Source organism: Gopherus evgoodei, chromosome 1 (genome assembly GCF_007399415.2).
Source record: "Gopherus evgoodei ecotype Sinaloan lineage chromosome 1, rGopEvg1_v1.p, whole genome shotgun sequence".
NCBI classification, from domain to species: domain Eukaryota; kingdom Metazoa; phylum Chordata; order Testudines; family Testudinidae; genus Gopherus; species Gopherus evgoodei.
In genome coordinates this window covers 98,411,850-98,432,265 of record NC_044322.1, presented here as the reverse complement: position 1 = coordinate 98,432,265, position 20,416 = coordinate 98,411,850, and the positions used below count along the sequence as shown (strand labels likewise).

The following is a 20,416-nucleotide window of genomic DNA, read 5'->3' as shown; positions in this document are numbered from 1 at the left end:
CCATTTAAAAGTATCTCTAAATCAAAGTAACAAAATACATAAACAATCCAAGGATCAGAGTTAGGATTATGTTGTGACAAGCCAAGTATTTATACGTTTAAGTAAATATTGATGTTTGTTGTGGGCCAGTCCAATTTCACTGAATAAAAATGTTTGAGTTTTATAGATGTGATAGGTATGCACACTTGTCACTTTGCAAATATATCCAGTTTTATAAATGAAGATTTTGGGGGTCTGAATAGGTAAGAGTTCAGAATTAAACTCTAACCAGATAAACCAAGCATACAAAAGTTATCCAAACTCTTTTTTCTGTTTCTGAACACAAAACTTGGAAAATTGCTTTAATCTTAAGTACTTTACATAGGTTGGAGATCTTAATAATGACAAGATACCTTAACCAACAATATTTTTATTGAGTCAGTATTTGAGCATCATTAGGTTAAGGTCTTTTAGAAAAGCATACCATTAGAAAAATCAGACAAAAGAAATTTAATTGATGACTGACAACTAGTACATGCAGTTTAATAAAATTTTATCAGACTGTGGGAAACATGCTGCTCTTGCAGATAGAGGAACAGTTATGAATCTTAATTACTGAACAAAATAACATTTCAAATCTGTTAAAATTTACTGTGGAATAAGTCATTCTAGTCAGCCACCTGGAACTGATTCATTTCTCAGAACATGAGGCAAAAACAGTGGGTTGTTTTTTTTTTTGCTTAAATCCGTCTAGCCACAGGTGCTTTATGGAATATGCATCATTAAGATCAGTTAAAAAAAGATCAGCAGTGAATGCTGAGCATATATTAAGATCTTCTCCACATATGATTTAGTCTCAGAAAAAGTAGCTTGGTTAAGGGCTGGATTAATCCTGCAGTGCATACATGTAATCGTCTAATTTCATTCTCATGCACCACTACCACATTTTAAGCATTAGTCATTTAGGACAACTTATTTTTTTCCCAGATCAAAAGGAGTGTCAATATACATTAATCAAATACAGTAAAATGCAATAAAAGACTCCACATAATTTTAAAACTTCCCTTGTCAATATATCTGTATTTACATAACTTCATAAACTTCTAATATGTAATGACCTATTGAAGATATTTTTACAACAAGGTTATGAATTTATAAATTCAAAGACTCAGAGGCACATAGTTTAAAAGGCCATTAACACTGAAACCAATGAAGTCACAGAAATTGGAATATTTATGGACATATCACTAGTACAAAATAAAAACCACATCCAAAACAGCAACCCACCTTGGAGACATCCTTAAAGTTAGCATGATAGAAAGTTCTCATTTCCTTCAAAAGAAAAATAATTCATCCCTCCTACCAAGCCTAGAAAATCCTATTTACAATTGTATTTTATTCAGCAGGATCATTAAGTTGCGTAATACAGCCACTTCTATTCTGCCATTAGAATTTAATGTTTCTATTACAGTATAGTTATATTTACAAATGCATACAATATTTAATTCTAGTCTTCATTAAGAAGATTTGAATGAAAACAGATGGTTAAATCACAATACAAATGCTTTTGTGGAAAAAGTGTTTTGAGGAGGATGTGTATTCAGTATCATTCCCAGGTAACAGGATGTCAATACTTCTGATAAAGCTTAAGTTCATCACCAAGAACAGGTCTTTATGTTAATGAAGATCAAATCTCTTCTGTGCAAACTTTCACACACTGGGGTTTCTTCAGTCAACTTTCACCACGCTGTAAATTTTGGTCACAAACCAAAAGCATGCAAAGAATCCAATTGTCCCTATAAAAAAAAAAGTTTTTCAAAGAGCAGATTCACAAACATGGAAGTGTACACGTAGACAGAATTCTTCTTTCAAAACAAAGAATTACACATTAGCACAACTAGTATAGGGTCTAACACAGAAATTAGAAACTCACACTCTGTGTAGGACCAAATTACGTTTTTCTGTAGACCAAGATATAAGTTTAGGACTTCATATTACCCTCCACAGCTGTCAAGTATCAGAGGAGTAGCCGTGTTAGTCTGGATCTGTAAAAGCAGCAAAGAATTCTGTGGCACCTTATAGACTAGCCAGACGTGTACCCAGAAGCCTCCTACTGCAAGACAAACCCAAGAAAGAAACCAACAGGACTCCACTGGCCATCACATACAGCCCCCAGCTAAAACCCCTCCAACGCATCATCAAGGATCTACAACCCATCCTGGACAATGATCCCACACTTTCACAGGCCTTGGGTGGCAGGCCAGTCCTTGCCCACAGACAACCTGCCAACCTGAAACATATTCTCACCAGTAACTGCACACCGCACCATAATAACTCTAGCTCAGGAACCAATCCATGCAACAAACCTCGATGCCAACTCTGTCCACATATCTACACCAGCGACACCATCACAGGACCTAACCAGATCAGCCACACCATCACTGGTTCATTCACCTGCACATCCACCAATGTAATATATGCCATCATATGCCAGCAATGCCCCTCTGCTATGTACATCGGCCAAACTGGACAGTCTCTACGGAAAAGGATAAACGGACACAAATCTGACATTAGGAATGGCAAAATACAAAAACCTGTAGGAGAGCACTTCAACCTCCCTGGCCACACTATAGCAGACCTTAAGGTGGCCATCCTGCAGCAAAAAAACTTCAGGACCAGACTTCAAAGAGAAACTGCTGAGCTTCAGTTCATCTGCAAATTTGTCACCATCAGCTCAGGATTGAACAAAGACTGTGAACGGCTGGCCAACTACAGAACCAGTTTCTCCTCTCTTGGTTTTCACACCTCAACCTCTAGAACAGGGCCTCATCCTCCCTGATTGAACTGACCTCGTTATCTCTAGCTTGCTTGCTAGCATATATATACCTGCCCCTGTATATTTCCACCACATGCATCTGAAGAAGTGGGTATTCACCCACGAAAGCTCATGCTCCAAAACGTCTGTTAGTCTATAAGGTGCCACAGGATTCTTTGCTGCCTCCACAGCTGATCGCCTACCAGTGTCAATGGAAAGTTTGCATAAAGACAGAATATGGTATTTATATAGTAACTGAACTTTAATCAAAATTTTTATTTTTTAATGCTTCATTATGGTCAGCACTACTCAGTGGAAGAAAATACTCACCTTTAAGACAAGAGCTATTTCTGTTCTTCGTTTCTCTTTTCTCTCCCCCTACCCCCACCCCAAGTCTTTCATTTCCCTCCTTGAAGCATTTCCCTATTGGGTTCACAACTGCACCCTTCCCTACTGCATCTGCTCAAGTGATCAGCTAGGTATGACATTAATAGTATCAGTACACTGTTCAGTAGACACTTCAATTACCATGTGCAAACTTCTGAAGACAGTACTGCATTGATTTACGTACATATTAAAAACCCTTTCCAAATTTGGCAATCAAATGCTAGAAAGATTTTTTTTAAATGAAAGGAGAGGTTATTCACCTTGTGCAATAACTGGATTTTGAGATGTGCGTCCCTGTGGGTGCTCCACTTCAGGTGCACATGCACCAAAGCCTTTGATCACAGATTTTTGGTAGCAGTGGCCATTCAGCTGACACACCCTTCTGCCCCATACTCAGGCTTCATAGGGCTGCATGCGTGAAGGGCCCTCAGTTCCTTCCCTACTAAAAAGTCCCGTAGTAGGAGACTCCTAAGCAGAGAGGAAGGAGGGCAGGTAGCAGAGTCCCTACAGAGGGACACATCTCAAAGAACTTGTTACTACACAACATGAATTGTAAGGTCTGAGGCCTCTTTCTGCAGTAAAAGCAGCAGCCAGAGTGAGAAACAGCAGCCATGTACTAAGTTGCAGAGTCACATCCTCACATTCCATCTATTGCACCAAAACGATGTCCTATCAGGCTGTTAAGAAGGCGAGCCTGTCCTAACAGAACTTACCATCACCAGATAAAGAAACAGATGTTAAGATGTTTAAAGAAAACTTTGTTAATATTCTGTCTGGCAAGAAACCACTTAACAGTTGTGATTGTGAAATCTATATTGTTTTGCCTTTGTGGGCCCTACTTGTCTATTGTCTCTGCCTGATTCTTTATTGTTTGTCTCTTAAATAACTAATTTTTCAAAATTTAAATCAGCTAAGGTGGTGGGGCCTGATTATGGTTAAAGAATTGTTTTGTAATGGGTTAGGATTGGACAAACACAGTTTTGTAGCACTTCAGTTTAAAATGATTAGTTAGGGAAAACTAAGCAGGACCCAAATTTTAACTACCATATATACTCGATCATAAGCCAGGTAATTTATAAGATGGCCCCTTCCCCTCCCCCCAAGATTAAGTAAAAATGGAAAAAAATTATGACCCGTTCATAAGCCAACCCTGTAATTCAGGGGTCAGCAAACTTTGGCTCCCGAGCCATCAGGATAAGCCTCCCCCTGCGCCCCAACCCCCCTGCCGCAGCTCTGATCCCCCTCCCACCCTCCAAACTCCTCAGACCTAGCCCGGAGCACTCTCCTGCAGCTCAAACCCCTCAACTCCAGCCCCACTGCAGAGCCCACACCTCTCATCTGGAGCCTGCACCCCAACCCCCGTCTCATCCCTGATGCCCTCCAAACCCCTCAGTCCCAGCCCGGAGCAGCCTCCTACGCCCCAAACTCCTCATCTCCAGTGCCACCCCCCCCTCAATTTCACCCCAGCCTGGAGCCTCCCTGCACCCTGAACTCATTTCTGGCCCCACCCCAGATCCCACACCCCTTGCCACACCCCAACCTCCATTTTGTGAGAATTCATGCCCTGCCATACAATTTCTATTCCCAGATGTGGCCCTTGAGCCAAAAAGTTTGCCCATCCCTGCCTTAGACCTATCCAGAATAAAGGACAAAAAGTCTAGGGGACTTCCTGAACGCTCTGGCTCTGTCCAAGAAAAAAGCCAATGCCCTCTTAACATCTAGTTTATGGAAGGTAGCTTCCTTTGTAGACTGATGCAGCTAAGAAAAGTAAACTGGAAGGTAAATAGTCTGGTTAACATGTAACTCAGAAGAAACGTTGGCTAAAATTTTTGGATAGGATCATAATGATACATTTTCCTTGGAGCACACAGTAAATACAGAGCATGCCATCAGAGCCCCAATCTCCCCAACCCTTTGTAGAGAAATGAAAGCCACCAAAAAGACCATCTTCAAAAGTCTCTCTCATGAGACTGGTAAGAATAAGGTTGAGACCCTAAGTGGAGCAGGAGCTCTAATTTGCAGAAAAAGGTTCATAAGACCATTCAGGAACTTCGTCATGGTCAGATGTGCGAAAATGGAGAAACTGTCTACTGGCAAGTAGAAAGCTGTTGTTGACACTAAGTGAAACTTGATGGAACTCAGCGAAAGACCTGATGTTTTCAATTCCAACAAGTAATCCAAGGCTATGGAAAGAGAACTGGACAGGTGAAAGATGGTGATTACACCAAAGATGAAATCTTCTCCATTTCTGGAGGTAAGTGTGTCTTGTAAATGTCTTCCTGCTATTTAACACCTCATGTTGTACTCCCAAAGCAAGAGGATGCTTCTAGTCCCAAGAACCACTGAGGAGCCATGACTGGAGTTGCAGAACATTCAGACTGGGGTGAAGTGTTCAATCCACTTTCTGAGACAACAGTTGAGAACTGATTGGGAGCTGCCACAGAGGGAGAGAGGCGAGACTGATGATCTAATAAACCAAACTTGTTTTGGCCAAGCTGGTGTAGTCAAAATGACCCTGGCTTGGTCCTGCTTGATCTTATTTAAAACCTTTGAAAGTAATGGAGTTGGTGGATATACGTACAAAGACCCTTTGTCCATGTAATGAAAAAGGCATCTCCTAGGACTGAGTCCTCCTCCTAGATGATGATTTTCTGCACTTTTTGATGGCTGCAGTGGTGAAAGGATAGACCTCAGGAAACTCCCCAAGCTAAAAAAATTTCCTCCAGAATTCCAGAGTCCAACTCCTATTTGTAATTTAGCGAAAAAAGTCTGCCATGGTGTTTTACACCCAGGAGTTAAGAAATCAAAATGACCTATGCATCAATCCAGAGCTGTATCACTGATGCAGAGTGAGGAGGAATAGGCTCCTCCCTGACCACTGATATAATATATACAAGGTATGCTGTGTGTCATGATCTTGATTGACTTGGTTTTGATTAGGGGAAGAATGTGGAGGCAAGCATTTCTGATAACTTAACTCCAGCAGACTGATGTACAAGTGTTCTTCCCTTGGGCTGCATGAGGACCTAACTGTGCTCCCCATTTCAAGAGGAAAGAATTCAACATCATGATGATCTTAGGAGGATTCTTGATGAATGGAATTCCTTCACAAACCTTCCAACAGTGACTGTCAGACCCGGCTGGGTACAAACACCGGCTTGTTCAGACTGTGTTGGGTATGTAAATTATTGACATCAAATATGTAACCTGACGTTTTGTGTTACAACAAACACAAGCTACCCTATGTCCCAGAAGCTGCAGATACATCCAGCAAGAACATGGTCTGCAAGGAACTTGAGGACTGAGGTGCATTCTCTGGATAAGGTTCTTTAGAGCGAGGAACCTGACAGGAGGGAGATAAGCCCTGCCAGTCACTGAATGCAGAAAACACTCCTATAAAAATTATTCACTGTGCAGGGGTCAAAGCCAATTTCTTGAGATTTATTTGAAGGACTAAACTATGGAATAAAGTTGTCTGAACTGCTGACAGCACCTCCCAATAAGACTGATCTTTGAGGCGCCAGTCACTGAAATATGGAAAAAGACTTATTTCTAGATGACAGAGGTGGGCAGTTACAACTGCTATGATTTTTGAGAAAACCCTTGGGGTGGAAGAAAGACCAAAAGGTAGAATCCAATACTGGTCTTGATTGTGAACAAATGTGAAACAAAAATCTTTGAGAGCACGATGAATTACTCCATGGAAGTAGCACCTTTGGTGATTAAATCAGTCCCTGGACTCCAGAGAGGGAAATTAGACCTGCTAGGAATGCCACCTGGAATTTCGGATATCTGACATGCTTGTTCAGCTGTCTGAGATCTAGAATTGGCCTCCTACCCCCTTTTTCTTGGGTATCAGAAAATACCATGAATAAAATGCTTTTCCTCTGTGCTGAAGTGGAACTAGTTCTATGACACCTAGACTTAAGAGTGATGTGATCTCCTGTCTCGGGGAACTGATCATGACAGGGGTCCCTGAAGGAGGACAAGGAAGGGGGCGTGGGCAGGAGGGAGGTAAACTGGATCACATAACCAGAAGTAATGGCCTCCAACACACCCTTTTGTCCAGTGTTACAGCCTCCCATGCCTACTGGTACAGAAAGAGGCCATGAACAAATTGAGGAAGAGGGGTTGTAAGGGTCCGGTGCTGGGGCTCGTCCCTCTCAGGTGCAGCGGGGAGCCAGGGCACCTCCCTACAGGCAGCAATCCGTCCAGGGCCTAGACCCCTCAGTGGGAGCTGAGGAAACAAATGGTCTTTAAACAAAGCAGAGTCCCGGCCCGTCAGCAGGGGCTGGGTAAGCACGGAGTCTATAGGCCCGGCCCCGAGGCAGGGCGGGCAGTAAGCAGGCAGCGCTCAGGCCCTTCAGCAGGGGCTGGGCAAACAAATGGTCTCTAGGAGCCCAGGCCCTGAGTCAGGGCGGGGCGATAGGCTGTTCGGGTCAACCCCTTCTGCAAGGGGCTGAGCAAACACAGTCTCTAGGCCCGGCCCTGGAGCAGGGCGGGGCAATAAGCAGGTCGGGCTCAGCTCCTTCAGCAAGGGGCTGAGCAAACACAGTAACTGAGCCCAGGCCCTTGGGCAGGGTGGGGCAATAAGCAGTTCAGGCTCAGCTCCTGCAGCAAGGGGCTGAGCAGCAGGTTAAACCGTAAGTCTATACAGAACGCCTCCTCAGGCCAGGGAGAGGGGGAAGTCTGCCACCCTTGGAAGGGTGGCAGGGGGGACACAGGCCCTCCCACTCCACTGCGTCCCAGCCTGTGGCCCTAGCAGCGGCAAGGGTTTGCTGCAGTCAGTGGGGAATCCTGGCCGCAACACACTGACATTGGTTCAGGGTCCCCTGGAGCCAGACTGGGGTCGGCTACCCCCGGGCCACTTCCAGTCTCCCCCTCTTTAGGTACCTGTCCTCCGCTGGCATTGTTCGGCAGGTCCCAGACCATGGGTTCCTCTGGATACTGGGCGGCGGGAAGCTCCGGCAGCTCCTCCGGATACCGGGCCCAAGGCAAGTCGGGCCAGCGCTCCTCCGGGTAGTGAGCGCGGGGCAGGTTGGGCCTGGTGGGAGCTCAGGCACCAGCATCTGTCCTCTCTGGCAGCCTGCAGTCAACTGAGTGCTGAGGCCGGGCTTTTATACTTCCTGTCCCACCCCTTGACCTCTGGAGGGTGGGTACAGGCAGTGGTGACTCCGCCCACTGAGGCACCTGCTCTGGCTCGTCCCTCTCAGGCGCAGCAGGGAGCCAGGGCGCCTCCCTACAGGGGTAGTATAGTGCAACTGAGAAACTCTGGTTTAGACTCTCGACCAAACCATCAAAAAGGTTACTCACTCTGTACAGTAACTCTGGTTCTTCAATACATGTGTCCCTATAGGTGCTCCAAGGACATGACTTGAAGAACTAGCATTTGGAAGATGTTGATGGCTGGGATGATGCAGTTGAAGTAGTCATTGGTTTCTTTTTAGAAAAATTTTGACTTATTATCCAGTAGTTCAGATGGCCTATAGAAGGTGGAAAACTGAGTAGGATAGCATCTTTGCAGTGACTGAGACTTGCTAACTTCTCTTTTCTTTGCAGGTGTGTAAGATCTAAATGTAGCCCTAGCATACTTTAGGGTATAAAACACTGTCTGTGGAGAATGCAAAGAGCTTGTGGCCATTAAATGGCAAGTTCTTAATGGCTAACTGTACTTCCCAGGGGAAACCATATAACTGAAGTCAGGAAGCTTGTCTCATCCCTGCTGTGGTGGAAACAGACCTGATTGCAACATCAGCAACATTAGGTGAAGCCTGCAAAGAAGTCTTCATCAAGAGATGACCCTCCTTTATTATGGTATTAAACTGATGTTTCTGGTATAAAGGGTCAATAAAAGCATTAAAGTTCTCATAGTTCAGGTAGTCATATTTTGATACCAGCACCTGGTGATTTGCTACCCTGAAACGTAATGTCCACGAAGACTAGTTTTTATGACTGAAAAGATCCAGACACTTCCGGTCCTTGTTATATGGGGTAGCTTTTTGAATATGCTCTCTCTCCCTTTCATTAACTGTGTCCACAATCAAAGAATTTGGTGCCGGATGTGAAAATAAAATTTTGGAATCCTTTGCCAGAATGTAGGGGTTTTTGTTGTGTTTTTTTTTTTAAATCAGCTTGCTTGCATGTACAGATTGCCATTGCTGGAGTTGGCCAGCTGGTGTTTGCTAGCTCAAGAAGAGCTTCTTTAATCATCAGTGCCACGCATGCTGAAGTGGAGGTATGCAATATAAAGAACAGATTAGACAAGGAGTCGGCAACCTTTTGGAAGTGGTGTGCCGAGTCTTCATTTATTCACTCCGATTTAAGGTTTTGCGTGCCAGTCATACATTTTAACGTTTTTAGAAGTTCTCTTTCTATGTCTATAATATATAACTAAACTATTGTTGTATGTAAAGTAAATAAGGTTTTTAAAATGTTTAAGAAGCTTCATTTAAAATTAAATTAAAATGCAGAGCCCCCCGGACCGGTGGCCAGGATCCGGGCAGTGTGAGTGCCACTGAAAAATCAGCTCGCATGCTGCCTTTGGCACCCGTGCCATAGGTTGCCTACCCCGGGTTAGACAAATACCTGTCAGGGATGATCTAGATAATATTTAGTCTGGCCTTGAGTGCAGTGGACTATATTAGAAGACCTCTCAAGGTCCCTTCCAGTCCTATGATTCTATCCATACCTCAAGGGATTTATGATAGAAATCCTGGACTTCTTCCAGAGGAATTTTAAGTGTGTCCACGACTTGCCTCATCAGGTCCTGGAATTGCCAAAAGTCATCAGCTAATGACTACGGTAGTGGCATTACTGCCTCCTCCTTGCCTCCGCTCATTCAGAGTGGAGGGGAGGAATGGCTGGTACCAGGGAATGAGGTCTTATGTTCTTTATGAGATTCCACTGGGTACCCTCAAAACTACTGGTAATGTATTGCCCATGGATCCCAATAAGGCAAAGGAGGAGGACCATAAGCCATGGGAGAGAGAGAGCAATTGTTGGTCATCCCAAGTTTTAAGAGGCAGAGGTCTTGTAATCTTGCCTTTCTTGCATCTGCAGAGGAGAATCATGTCTCCTGGAATAAACTAGAGCACCTTAAACTGAAAGCCCTGAGTACAAATGCTCCTTTAATGTATTGCACAGAAGCTGACAACCCTTCTTCCTGAATGGTAAAAGCTGGAGAAGTGGTGGGTCTCACTACAACATGAGCAGTCAGTGATCCAGCAGTTCCTGGTACGGAGAGGTGTCTGGAGGTTGCAAGGAAGGACAGACTTGGGCTCCTTCAGTATCATGAGGTCTTTAAGAAACTGGAACTCCTGCAGTACTGGGAGCATAACAGAACTTGGCATGAGCCTCAAGGTTATTCCTGATGCTGCTGTTTAAGGCAGTGATGCCAGTACCAAGGGTACCACAAATTCCAATGAGGCCACTCCCTTGATGGTGCAGCAGTGGTCTTTGGTACCACACTCTTTACCACCAAAGGTATGGGACTTAGCTAAAGTCTTAAATTGCTTCATGATACCCAAAGTATTCGGTGCCTCAACAGCACTCCTCTTGGGGCCTGAGGTCTCCGGTACTGAATCTTCTTTGAAGAACTCTGCTCTGTTCCTCTTGTTCCCCATCATCTTTGAGTGAGAAGCTCTATGTACCACTGGCACCGTTATAGGTACTTCACCCATGGAGAGTGTTGAAGATTGGGATCTTGACACTGCTTTCACCTTGGAAGCTCTTTGTGACTGTGATCTCATCGTAGAAGTGGCACTAAGAGAAGCAGAGGATCTCTTGGAGAGGGGGTTCTCTGTACCCAGATCTAAAATCTGGTCATAAGGCTTGCTCTGTCATCAGTAGTGCATACTTAATTCCCCTGTTTTTAAGGGATCTTCCCTTAAACAAAGTGTAAATCTTGTACTTGCTGGGAATATGCAAGTCTCCCAAGCAACGTATTTATGGAGAATGCCCACTGCTGACGGGAATGGCTTCTTGACATTGGAGACACATTTTAAACCCCAAGGAGCCTAGCATCCCAGACCCAAGAAACAATTGTAGACACCTAAATTGGGGGGGGGGGGGGGAAGAGAAGAGAAGGGAACAACTGCCCAACAACTATAAAGTACAAAAGAACTAATCCGATATACTATTTTAACTCTAAAGAGAGAAAAAGGGTAAAAAAACAAGGGTGATGTCGTGCTAGGAGTCTACTACAGGCCACCTAACCAGGTGGAAGAGGTGGATGAGGCTTTTTTTGGTGGTGATGGGGGACTTCAACTCTCCAGATATATGTTGGGAAAATAACACCGCGGGGCACAGACTATCCAGTAAGTTCCTAGACTGCATTGCAGACAACTTTTTATTTCAGAAGGTTGAAAAAGCTACTGGGGGAAGCTGTTCTACACTTGATTTTAACAAATAGGGAGGAACTCGTTGAGAATTTGAAAGTAGAAGGAAGCTTGGGTGAAAGTGATCATGAAATCAGAGTTTGCAATTCTAAGGAAGGATAGAAAGGGAGTACAGCAGAATAGAGACAATGGATTTCAGGAAGGCAGATTTTGGTAAGCTTAGAGAGCTGATAGGTAAGGTCCCATGGGAATCAAGACTGAGGGGAAAAACAACTGAGGAGAGTTGGCAGTTTTTCAAAGGGACACTATTAAGGGCCCAAAAGCAAGCTATTCCGATGGGTAGGAAAAAGATAGAAAATGTGGCAAAAGACCACCTTGCCTTAACCACGAGATCTTGCATGACCTACAAAATAAAAAGGCGTCATATAAAAAATGGAAACTAGGTCAGATCACGAAGGATGAATATAGGCAAATAACACAGGAATGCAGGGCAAGATTAGAAAGGCAAAGGCACAAAAAATGAGCTCAAACTAGCTATGGGAATAAAGGGAAACAAGACGACTTTTTATCAATACATTAGAAGCAAGAGGAAGACCAAGGACAGGGTAGGCCCACTGCTCAGTAACAGGAAACTTGGAAATGGCAGAGATGCTTAATGACTTCTTTGTTTCGGTCTTCACTGAGAAGTCTGAAGGAATGTCTAACATAGTGAATGCTTATGGGAAGGGGGTAGGTTTAGAAGATAAAAAAAGAGCGAGTTAAAAATCACTTAGAAAAGGTAGATGTTTGCAAGTCACCAGGGCCTGATGAAATGCATCCTAGAATACTCAAGGAGTTAACGGAGGAGGTATCTGAGCCTCTAGCTATTATCTTTGGAAAGTCATGGGAGACGGGAGAGATTCCTGAAGACTGGAAAAGAGCAAATATAATGCCCATCTATAAAAAGGGAAATAAAAACAACCCAGGACACTACAGACCAGTTAGTTTAACTTCTGTGGCAGGGAAGATAATGGAACAAGTAATTAAAGAAATCATCTCCAAACACTTGGAAGGTGGTACGGTGATAGGGAATAGCCAGCATGGATTTGTAAAGAACAAATTGTGTCAAACCAATCCGATAGCTTTCTTTGATAGGATAACGAGTCTTGTGGATAAGGGAGAAGCGGTGGATGTGGTATACCTAGACTTGAGTAAGGCATTTGATACATTCTCACATGATATCCTTATCGATAAACTAGGCAAATACAATTTAGATGGGGCTACTATAAGGTGGGTGCATAACTGGCTGGATAACCGTACTCAGAGAGTAGTTATTAATGGCTCCCAATCCTGCTGGAAAGGTATAACAAGTGGGGTTCCGCAGGGGTCTGTTTTGGGACCGGCTCTGTTCAATATCTTCATCAACGACTAGATGTTGGCATAGAAAGTACACTTATTAAGTTTGCAGACGATACCAAACTGGGAGAGATTGCAACTGCTTTGGAGGACAGGGTCATAATTCAAAATGATCTGGACAAATTGGAGAAATGGTCTGAGGTAAACCGGATGAAGTTCAATACAGACAAATGCAAAGTGCTCCACTTAGGAAGGAACAATCAGTTTCACACACACAGAATGGGAAGAGAGACTGTCTAGGAAGGAATATGGCAAAAAGAGATCTAGGGGTCATAGTGGACCACAAGCTAAATATGAGTCAACAGTGTGATACTGTTGCAAAAAAAGCAAACGTGATTCTGGGATGCATTAACAGGTGTGTTGTAAACAAGACACAAGAAGTCATTCTTCCGCTCTACTCTGCGCTGGTTAGGCCTCAACTGGAGTATTGTGTCCAGTTCTGGGCACCGCATTTCAAGAAAGATGTGGAGAAATTGGAGAGGGTCCAGAGAAGAGCAACAAGAATGATTAAAGGTCTTGAGAACATGACCTATGAAGGAAGGCTGAAAGAACTGGGTTTGTTTAGTTTGGAAAAGAGAAGACTGAGAGCGGACATGATAGCAGTTTTCAGGTATCTAAAAGGGTGTCATCAGGAGGAGGGAAAAAACTTGTTTACCTTAGCCTCTAATGATAGAACAAGAAGCAATGGGCTTGAACTGCAGCAAGGGAGATTTAGGTTGGACATTAGGAAAAAGTTCCTAACTGTCAGGGTAGTTAAACACTGGAATAAATTGCCTAGGGAGGTTGCAGAATCTCCATCTCTGGAGATATTTAAGACTAGGTTAGATAAATGTCTATCAGGGATGGTCTAGACAGTATTTGGTCCTGCCATGAGGGCAGGAGACTGGACTCGATGACCTCTCGAAGTCCCTTCCAGTCCTAGAGTCTATGAATCTATGAAAATAGGCACACATGAAATTCTGTGCCTGGCTGAAAGCTGTTGAAAAGGAATTGAGGGTGGTTCACCCAAAGAGCCCTATATAGCCTCTGTAGGGGGCATGAGGATGTGAAGGACACATGCGTGGTCCGAATGGGCACTGCTACCAAAAATCTCCAAAAGACACAGGGTGCATGTGTGCCTGAAGTAGTATCCCTCAGGGGATTCCACTTGAAGAAGCAGCTTAGATTCTGCAGAATTTAAATATGCCATGCAGGACACAAACATCAAGCAGGGTGGATTTTTACACTACTGATTTAATATAAATAAAGATTATTTACGAAAAACTTAACTGATACCTACTTCTTGAGTGCACTTAAGCATTTCATAGCTCATTGTTTAACATCTGCAGTTCAAAAAGGAGGCTTGGATTTTTCAATACTATAGTTCAGAATTTAAGTTTAACTGCTGTTCTGTTAAGGTTATAATGTTTAAAATTTTCAGAGACACTGAAGACTAAAAAAGGCACCCAAAAGTCACAGGTATAGTCACAGGTATAGTCACAGGTATAGTCCTGTTTAAGCAAGTTACAAGTTTATATAATTTCAGTATTTGCCAAAGTTGCTATGGTAAAAATATTTTCATGCCCTATGCTTTAACAAATCTAGTTTTTTAAAGATAGTTTAATCATACAGTCAAAGAGGTTTAATTCTCAAGACACATTTGAACTGAAGTTTAAAGACAAAGATTACTTCCGTGATTTCATGGAGACAGCTCTTTCATTTGAAAGTGAGAATAGTTCTGTCCATCCATTTTTGGTGAGGTGTGACAGATATACCAAAAATATACTGTTGGGCACACAAGCTATGCTGATGAAGTTATACTGACCACCTTAACATTATTCCTTCAAACTACAACTAAAAATCAGAAAAATGGTTGACATAGATGGCTTTCATAGCATCTGTTATGAGAACCTTTGTTTCCCAAAAACATTAGGCCAGGACAAAACCCATTCAGATAACTGATTTTGCCTTAGTATACCTAGTATTATTGTAGCTTTAACTTGTGTAAGGGCCAACTAACTAACTATTTAAGACAACATGTTTTGAGTTAAGTTTTGACAAGGAGCATGATGGAAATTCAACAATAACTCATATACTGTAAAATCCTGTGAAGAATCATGAATGATATCGTGGTAATTTTTTTCACGCTTGCTAAACTAGTGATGTTTAACTGACTCATTTACTATGATACGTAGTTGTGGGCCCAGCTGTGAATCACCAAGATTTGTCATGTAGCTCCTAGTACCCGGCCTGCTGAGTTTGATCAATGACCTGGAATGCAGTATGGATGCAAGTGCCTGAAGCATGTGTTACACTGACATAGCAGCAGGGCACCGTCAAAACCCTTCCTGATACTGACAATTTTTAACAGATGAGTAAGCAGCAGCAGAACAGTTTTGATACAACAATTACAATCTTTTCTTTTTGGCTTGTAAATCATCTTGGCACAGGAAGCAACTTGCCTTTAGGAGCAGATTTTGGTAAATAGCTGTTTCATTTAACAGTTCTGAGAGGAACATATCCCTTAACTCTCCCTCTTTATATAAACACTTATCCCTAAAATATTTCAGCAACCACATAGATTTTAGAGTGCATCTAATTTTTGGAAGAAAGAGCAAACTGAAATCTATTATAGTAGGGACATTATTCTGAGACCAAAATTTAGAAACATGGCTGAGTTGTCTGATGTCCTTTTACAACATTAAAGGATTATATAGTTTCAGAAAAGCTAAATATTGTAAACAGGAAATGTTCAGTTAAAGTTTCAATACCAACTTTAATCCTGCCTGTATCCTCACGGAACTTGAAGTTTGAGGCACTGACCAAGTACCACATAAAACTAACCACACGAACTCCAGAAGTATATTTTAGTTGTCTAAAATAACTTGCATACCCTTGAGCCCAATATCAGGTACAAAGGACTAGTGGGGACAGTGTCATGGCAGATAAAGGGTAAGATACTTGTAACTTCTATCCTGAGCCCATAATTATCAGACAGTGCACAGTTGATTGCTGATAGTCAGCTGCTGGTGCAACATCATGACACAGGCTGAGTGGGCAAGGGAACAGGACATGCACTGGATATATCAATGCCCTCAGATTACAGTTTATGACACGTTAACTGACCTGAGGGAAGGAGGGCAAATGGAAGCTGGCAGATGAATGTTGCCTGAGGTGCGAAGAGGCTGTCATGCTGGACCTACTACACTCAATCCTCTTCCCTCCACGGAGAAGAGAGCTGAAGTAAAGTCCCTACCTGACTGTATGCAGTATTCTGAGGTTTATAGCCAGCATGACTAGAATGGACTGGTTAAAAAACTTCTTTAGACCATCAGTGAGGCTGATGCACTTTGGTTTCTGGCCAATATTACAATATCATCAAGGCAGACAGAGGTCTGGTTTGTACAAAAAAGAGTTACTGTATATACTCGTTCATAAGCCAAATTTTTTTTGTAAAAAAGTGACTAATTAATGGCTTATAAACGGGTCTACACCAAAATTTGATGATTTTAAACTTTATGGAATCATTGAACTGAATATCTAATTCACTGTCCTTTTGTTTACCTGCAGGCATGGAGCCTCTCAGGTCCCTGTGGCCACGGTTCGCCGTTCCCAGCCAATGGGTGCTGCGGGAAGTGGCGCCACTCCATGCCTGCAGACACTCCAGGTAAACAAAATGTCCAAACCTGCCAGCAGCTTACCCTGACGGGCCAGGAGCCAAAGTTTGCCAACCCCTAAAATATAGGGTCGGCTTATGAAAGGGTTATACAGTTTTTGCTATTTTTACCTAATCATCTTGGGGTGGGTCAGCTTATAAATGAACGGACTAGTGAACGAGTGTATATGTAGGAGAACACTTCAACCTCCCCCTGGCCACACTATAGCAGACCTTAAGGTGGCCATCCTGCAGCAAAAAAACTTCAGGACCAGACTTCAAAGAGAAACTGCTGAGCTTCAGTTCATCTGCAAATTTGACACCATCAGCTAAGGATTAAACAAAGACTGTGAATGGCTTGCCAATTACAAAACCAGTTTCTCCTCCCTTGGTTTTCACACCTCAATTACTAGAACAGGGCCTCATCCTCCCTGATTGAACTACCTTATTATCTCTAGCTTGCCTGTATATATGTGTGTATATATATATATACACACACATATATATATATATATACACACATATATATATATACACACACACACACACACACACACACACACACCCCTGCCCCTGGAAATTTCCACTACATGCATCTGACAAAGTGGGTATTCACCCATGAAAGCTCATGCTCCAAAACGTCTGTTAGTCTATAAGGTGCCACAGGATTCTTTGCTGCTTTTACAGATCCAGACTAACACGGCTACCCCTCTGATACGACTGTATATGGTAATTAATGCAACTAACTCAATTTAAAATCAATGTATCTAAGGAAGGCTTAAACAGGTGTAAATGCATCTACACTAGGAGTTTAAATCAATGTAATTAAATCTATTTAAAACTGATCTAGTTAGAGCAATGCAATTTTTCTAATATAACCAAGCCCAGAGTTCTCTATTTCAGACTGAGATGCTATTTATTCTACCATCCTGCTTCTAGACCATACATGAGGGTAGGCACAAAGGAGAGCAGAACTGCTAGCCTGTATGTTGGGACTGATTAACTTATTAGTATATAGAATATGAATAAGGAAGTAGTAAATTGTGACTTACAGAAATACATACGGATTAGGCAAAGATATTTAATTTACAGGCGGCAGGGAGTATCAGGTTACAAATGCAGGTAATGTACAGTTAATAGATGAAGGTTTTTAATTTTTTGTAACTAATATTCTGTTACTATTTTAAAAGGACAATATTCTCAAACTTTGGTTCTTGTTTTCCCTAGGATTTTCTTTTGAAAATGCAAAAAACATTCCCCCACCCCCACCAAAAAAAAACAACAACAAAACTTAAGTCAAATACAGCTGAAACGACTTTGCTCAGAACTTTAGTGAAAGTTTTGTTAAAAAAGTTAAAAGGGCTGTGGCTGGAATTTTAATTTCTGTGAAACCCTTAGGCTATAAACTTGTATCCACCAAAAGCAGACCCACGTCACAGGCCATGGGGTCACTAAGCCTCTCCAACACAACTTCTGGTGTTTGTAACCTTGGAAAGGCCTCCACATTTCAAGCGTTAGGGTATGTCTACACTTACACTGCTCTAGCACTTAGTGAAAGACACTACCTACAACAATGGAAGAGCATCTCCCATCAGTGTACGTACTCTACCTCCCCAAGAAGTGGTAGCTATGCTGACAGGAGAAGCTCTCCCACTGAAATAGCACTGTCTACCCCGGCGGTGAGGTCGATATAACTACGTTGCCTAAGGGTGTAGATTTTCCACACCCCTGAGTGACAGTTATACCAACCTAAGTTTGTAGTATAGAACAGGGCTTAGACATGCCACCATTATAGACTGTGAAGTTCACGAGGATTCAGTTACAAATGCTGCTGGCCTGGTGCTCAGAGTTTTTAAGCTTTCTGGGTGCAGGCAATGGTGGTACCTATCAGTACGGAAGTGGGGGGTGCCAAACAGCCACCCCTATGTCTGGGCAGCATGTCTCAGCAAGGCCCGCTTTTCAGTGTGCAAGAAGATAGAGGAAGCTTTCTGCCACCACGCCCTGCTACTGGACTTCATTCCCAGAGCAACAGAGGTAGAAAGCAGCAGGAGCTCAGGAACCAGAGGTAGTACTGTGGCAGGAACTAATGGACAGAGAAAGCAGGGATCTGAGGGGAGTGAATGAGTACATAGGGGGGAAAGATTCCATTATTTGTCCTCAGTAACTGGGAAAGGAGATGAAAGATCCCAGTAACAAGATATTTAGGTAAGATCTCTGGCAGCTGACAGCTTTTTCCTAAAAGCACCACCTTTAAATAACCATGGTAACTTCTGGTCTAGTGATCAGTTTAGATTTTGAAGGGTATCTTTGCAACAAAACAGATAGACCGACCAACCCATTTCAATGAGCATCAGACCTCATGGAAGTTAACACAAAGATTAAACTCCACCTTTGTAAAACAAATGAACAATAAATAAATAAATACATACATACATACATACCCACCCCCTTGTTTTTAGTTCTTACTGAAGCCTAATAGGTAAAAAGGTCAATTTTGTAAAGCTTATAATGGACATAGTCTTACAAGAGAGTTATTAATATGACTTCATCGTTAACACTGCTCTGAAAAGCCCACATCTCCAAGAAACAAGATAACACTCGGGTAACAGAACTATCTGCAGGATATTCAATACTCAAAACTTCAAATTTTGCAAGAACATCACACTTCAAAAACCAAAACCCACTACATCATTATATTACCTTTATTTCTAGAACATACCATCCCCTGTAGTCCAGAAACATTTCAGGATAAAAATGCTGCTCTGCAGCTCAATCTAGGACCAGCTGCTGACACATGTAACATTTATACCTTGCAACGCATCCCTCCTCCCTGTTTAACTTTTTAAAATATGCTTATATCATAGAATCACAGGACTGGAAAGGACCTCGAGAGATCTTGTAGTCCAGTCTCCTGCACTCAAGACAGGACTAAGTATTATCTAGATCATCTCTGAAAGGTGTTGTCTAACCTGTTCTTAAAAATCTCCAATGGACAGAGATTCCACAACATCCCCAGGCAATTTATTCCTGCTTAACTAACCTGACAGTTAGGAAGTTTTTCCTAATGTCCAACTGAAACCACCCTTGCTGGAATTTAAGCCCACAATCACAGTTTTTGACTTGATTTGATAGTTCCATGTCTCACAATTATCCTCTGCATAAAGGCATGTTTTAGAACTCAAGTGATCATGGACCCTTTCATAGCTTCCAGCTTATGTCCTTCCATTTAAACCCTGTTAAATATGCACACATCATTCTGTAAGTGGGATGTAATATCAAACTAAACAATTTGCACAACTATAGCTAACACTGAATGTTTGGAAGACAATTTCAGGCATGTGCTTAAATGCAGCCTAGTTTCAACAGCAGGAATTACCAATAGCAGTATTAGGTAAATAAAAATATTTGTTAGTGTATTGTACTAGGTATAACTATGATTCTTCAGTTACTAATTTTAATCCTTTGAAGTCAGAAGCTGAGATTTCCGACACAGTTTATAGCAAAATATATTAGCATAATAATAGCTGACCTGAAATCAAGGGTTTAACGTTCAGCTATGGTTTCACATAAAGATTCAGATATTTCTATTTATGATATTTTTAGTGTTCCACTGCACACTCAACTAAAATTAGAGCTAGCAATATCAAGAACCAAGGTTTCAATTCCCTTACCTGTGAAAAGAAAGAAGATCAAAACCATTATCATGGTGTAACCAAAATACAAAATGGTGCTTGCTGTCCCTGTGATTTGCAGTTTAGAAAAGAAATAGTGTATTGCATATATCAGAAAATAAACTGCAGTAAAACCACTGGTAAGGAAGGAACGCCACTGCCAGTGATAATCCTAGAAGAAAAGAAAAACTAAGTAATA

The 20,416-nt window shown here is 42.2% G+C and overlaps 1 protein-coding gene across 1 annotated transcript in view; it reads right to left on the bottom strand.

The window, feature by feature from the left end:
- Positions 1-393: 393 nt before the first annotated feature.
- TM9SF2 (transmembrane 9 superfamily member 2) overlaps positions 394-20,416 on the bottom strand; it is a 76,320-nt gene continuing 56,297 nt past the window's right edge. Inside the window, exons 16-17 of the mRNA XM_030568018.1 lie at positions 20,218-20,389; positions 394-1,775 (exon numbers count right to left, since the gene is read on the bottom strand). Coding sequence (XP_030423878.1) covers positions 1,708-1,775; positions 20,218-20,389 — 240 coding nt within the window. The 3' untranslated portion in view covers positions 394-1,707. The remainder of the gene's footprint in view (positions 1,776-20,217; positions 20,390-20,416) is intronic.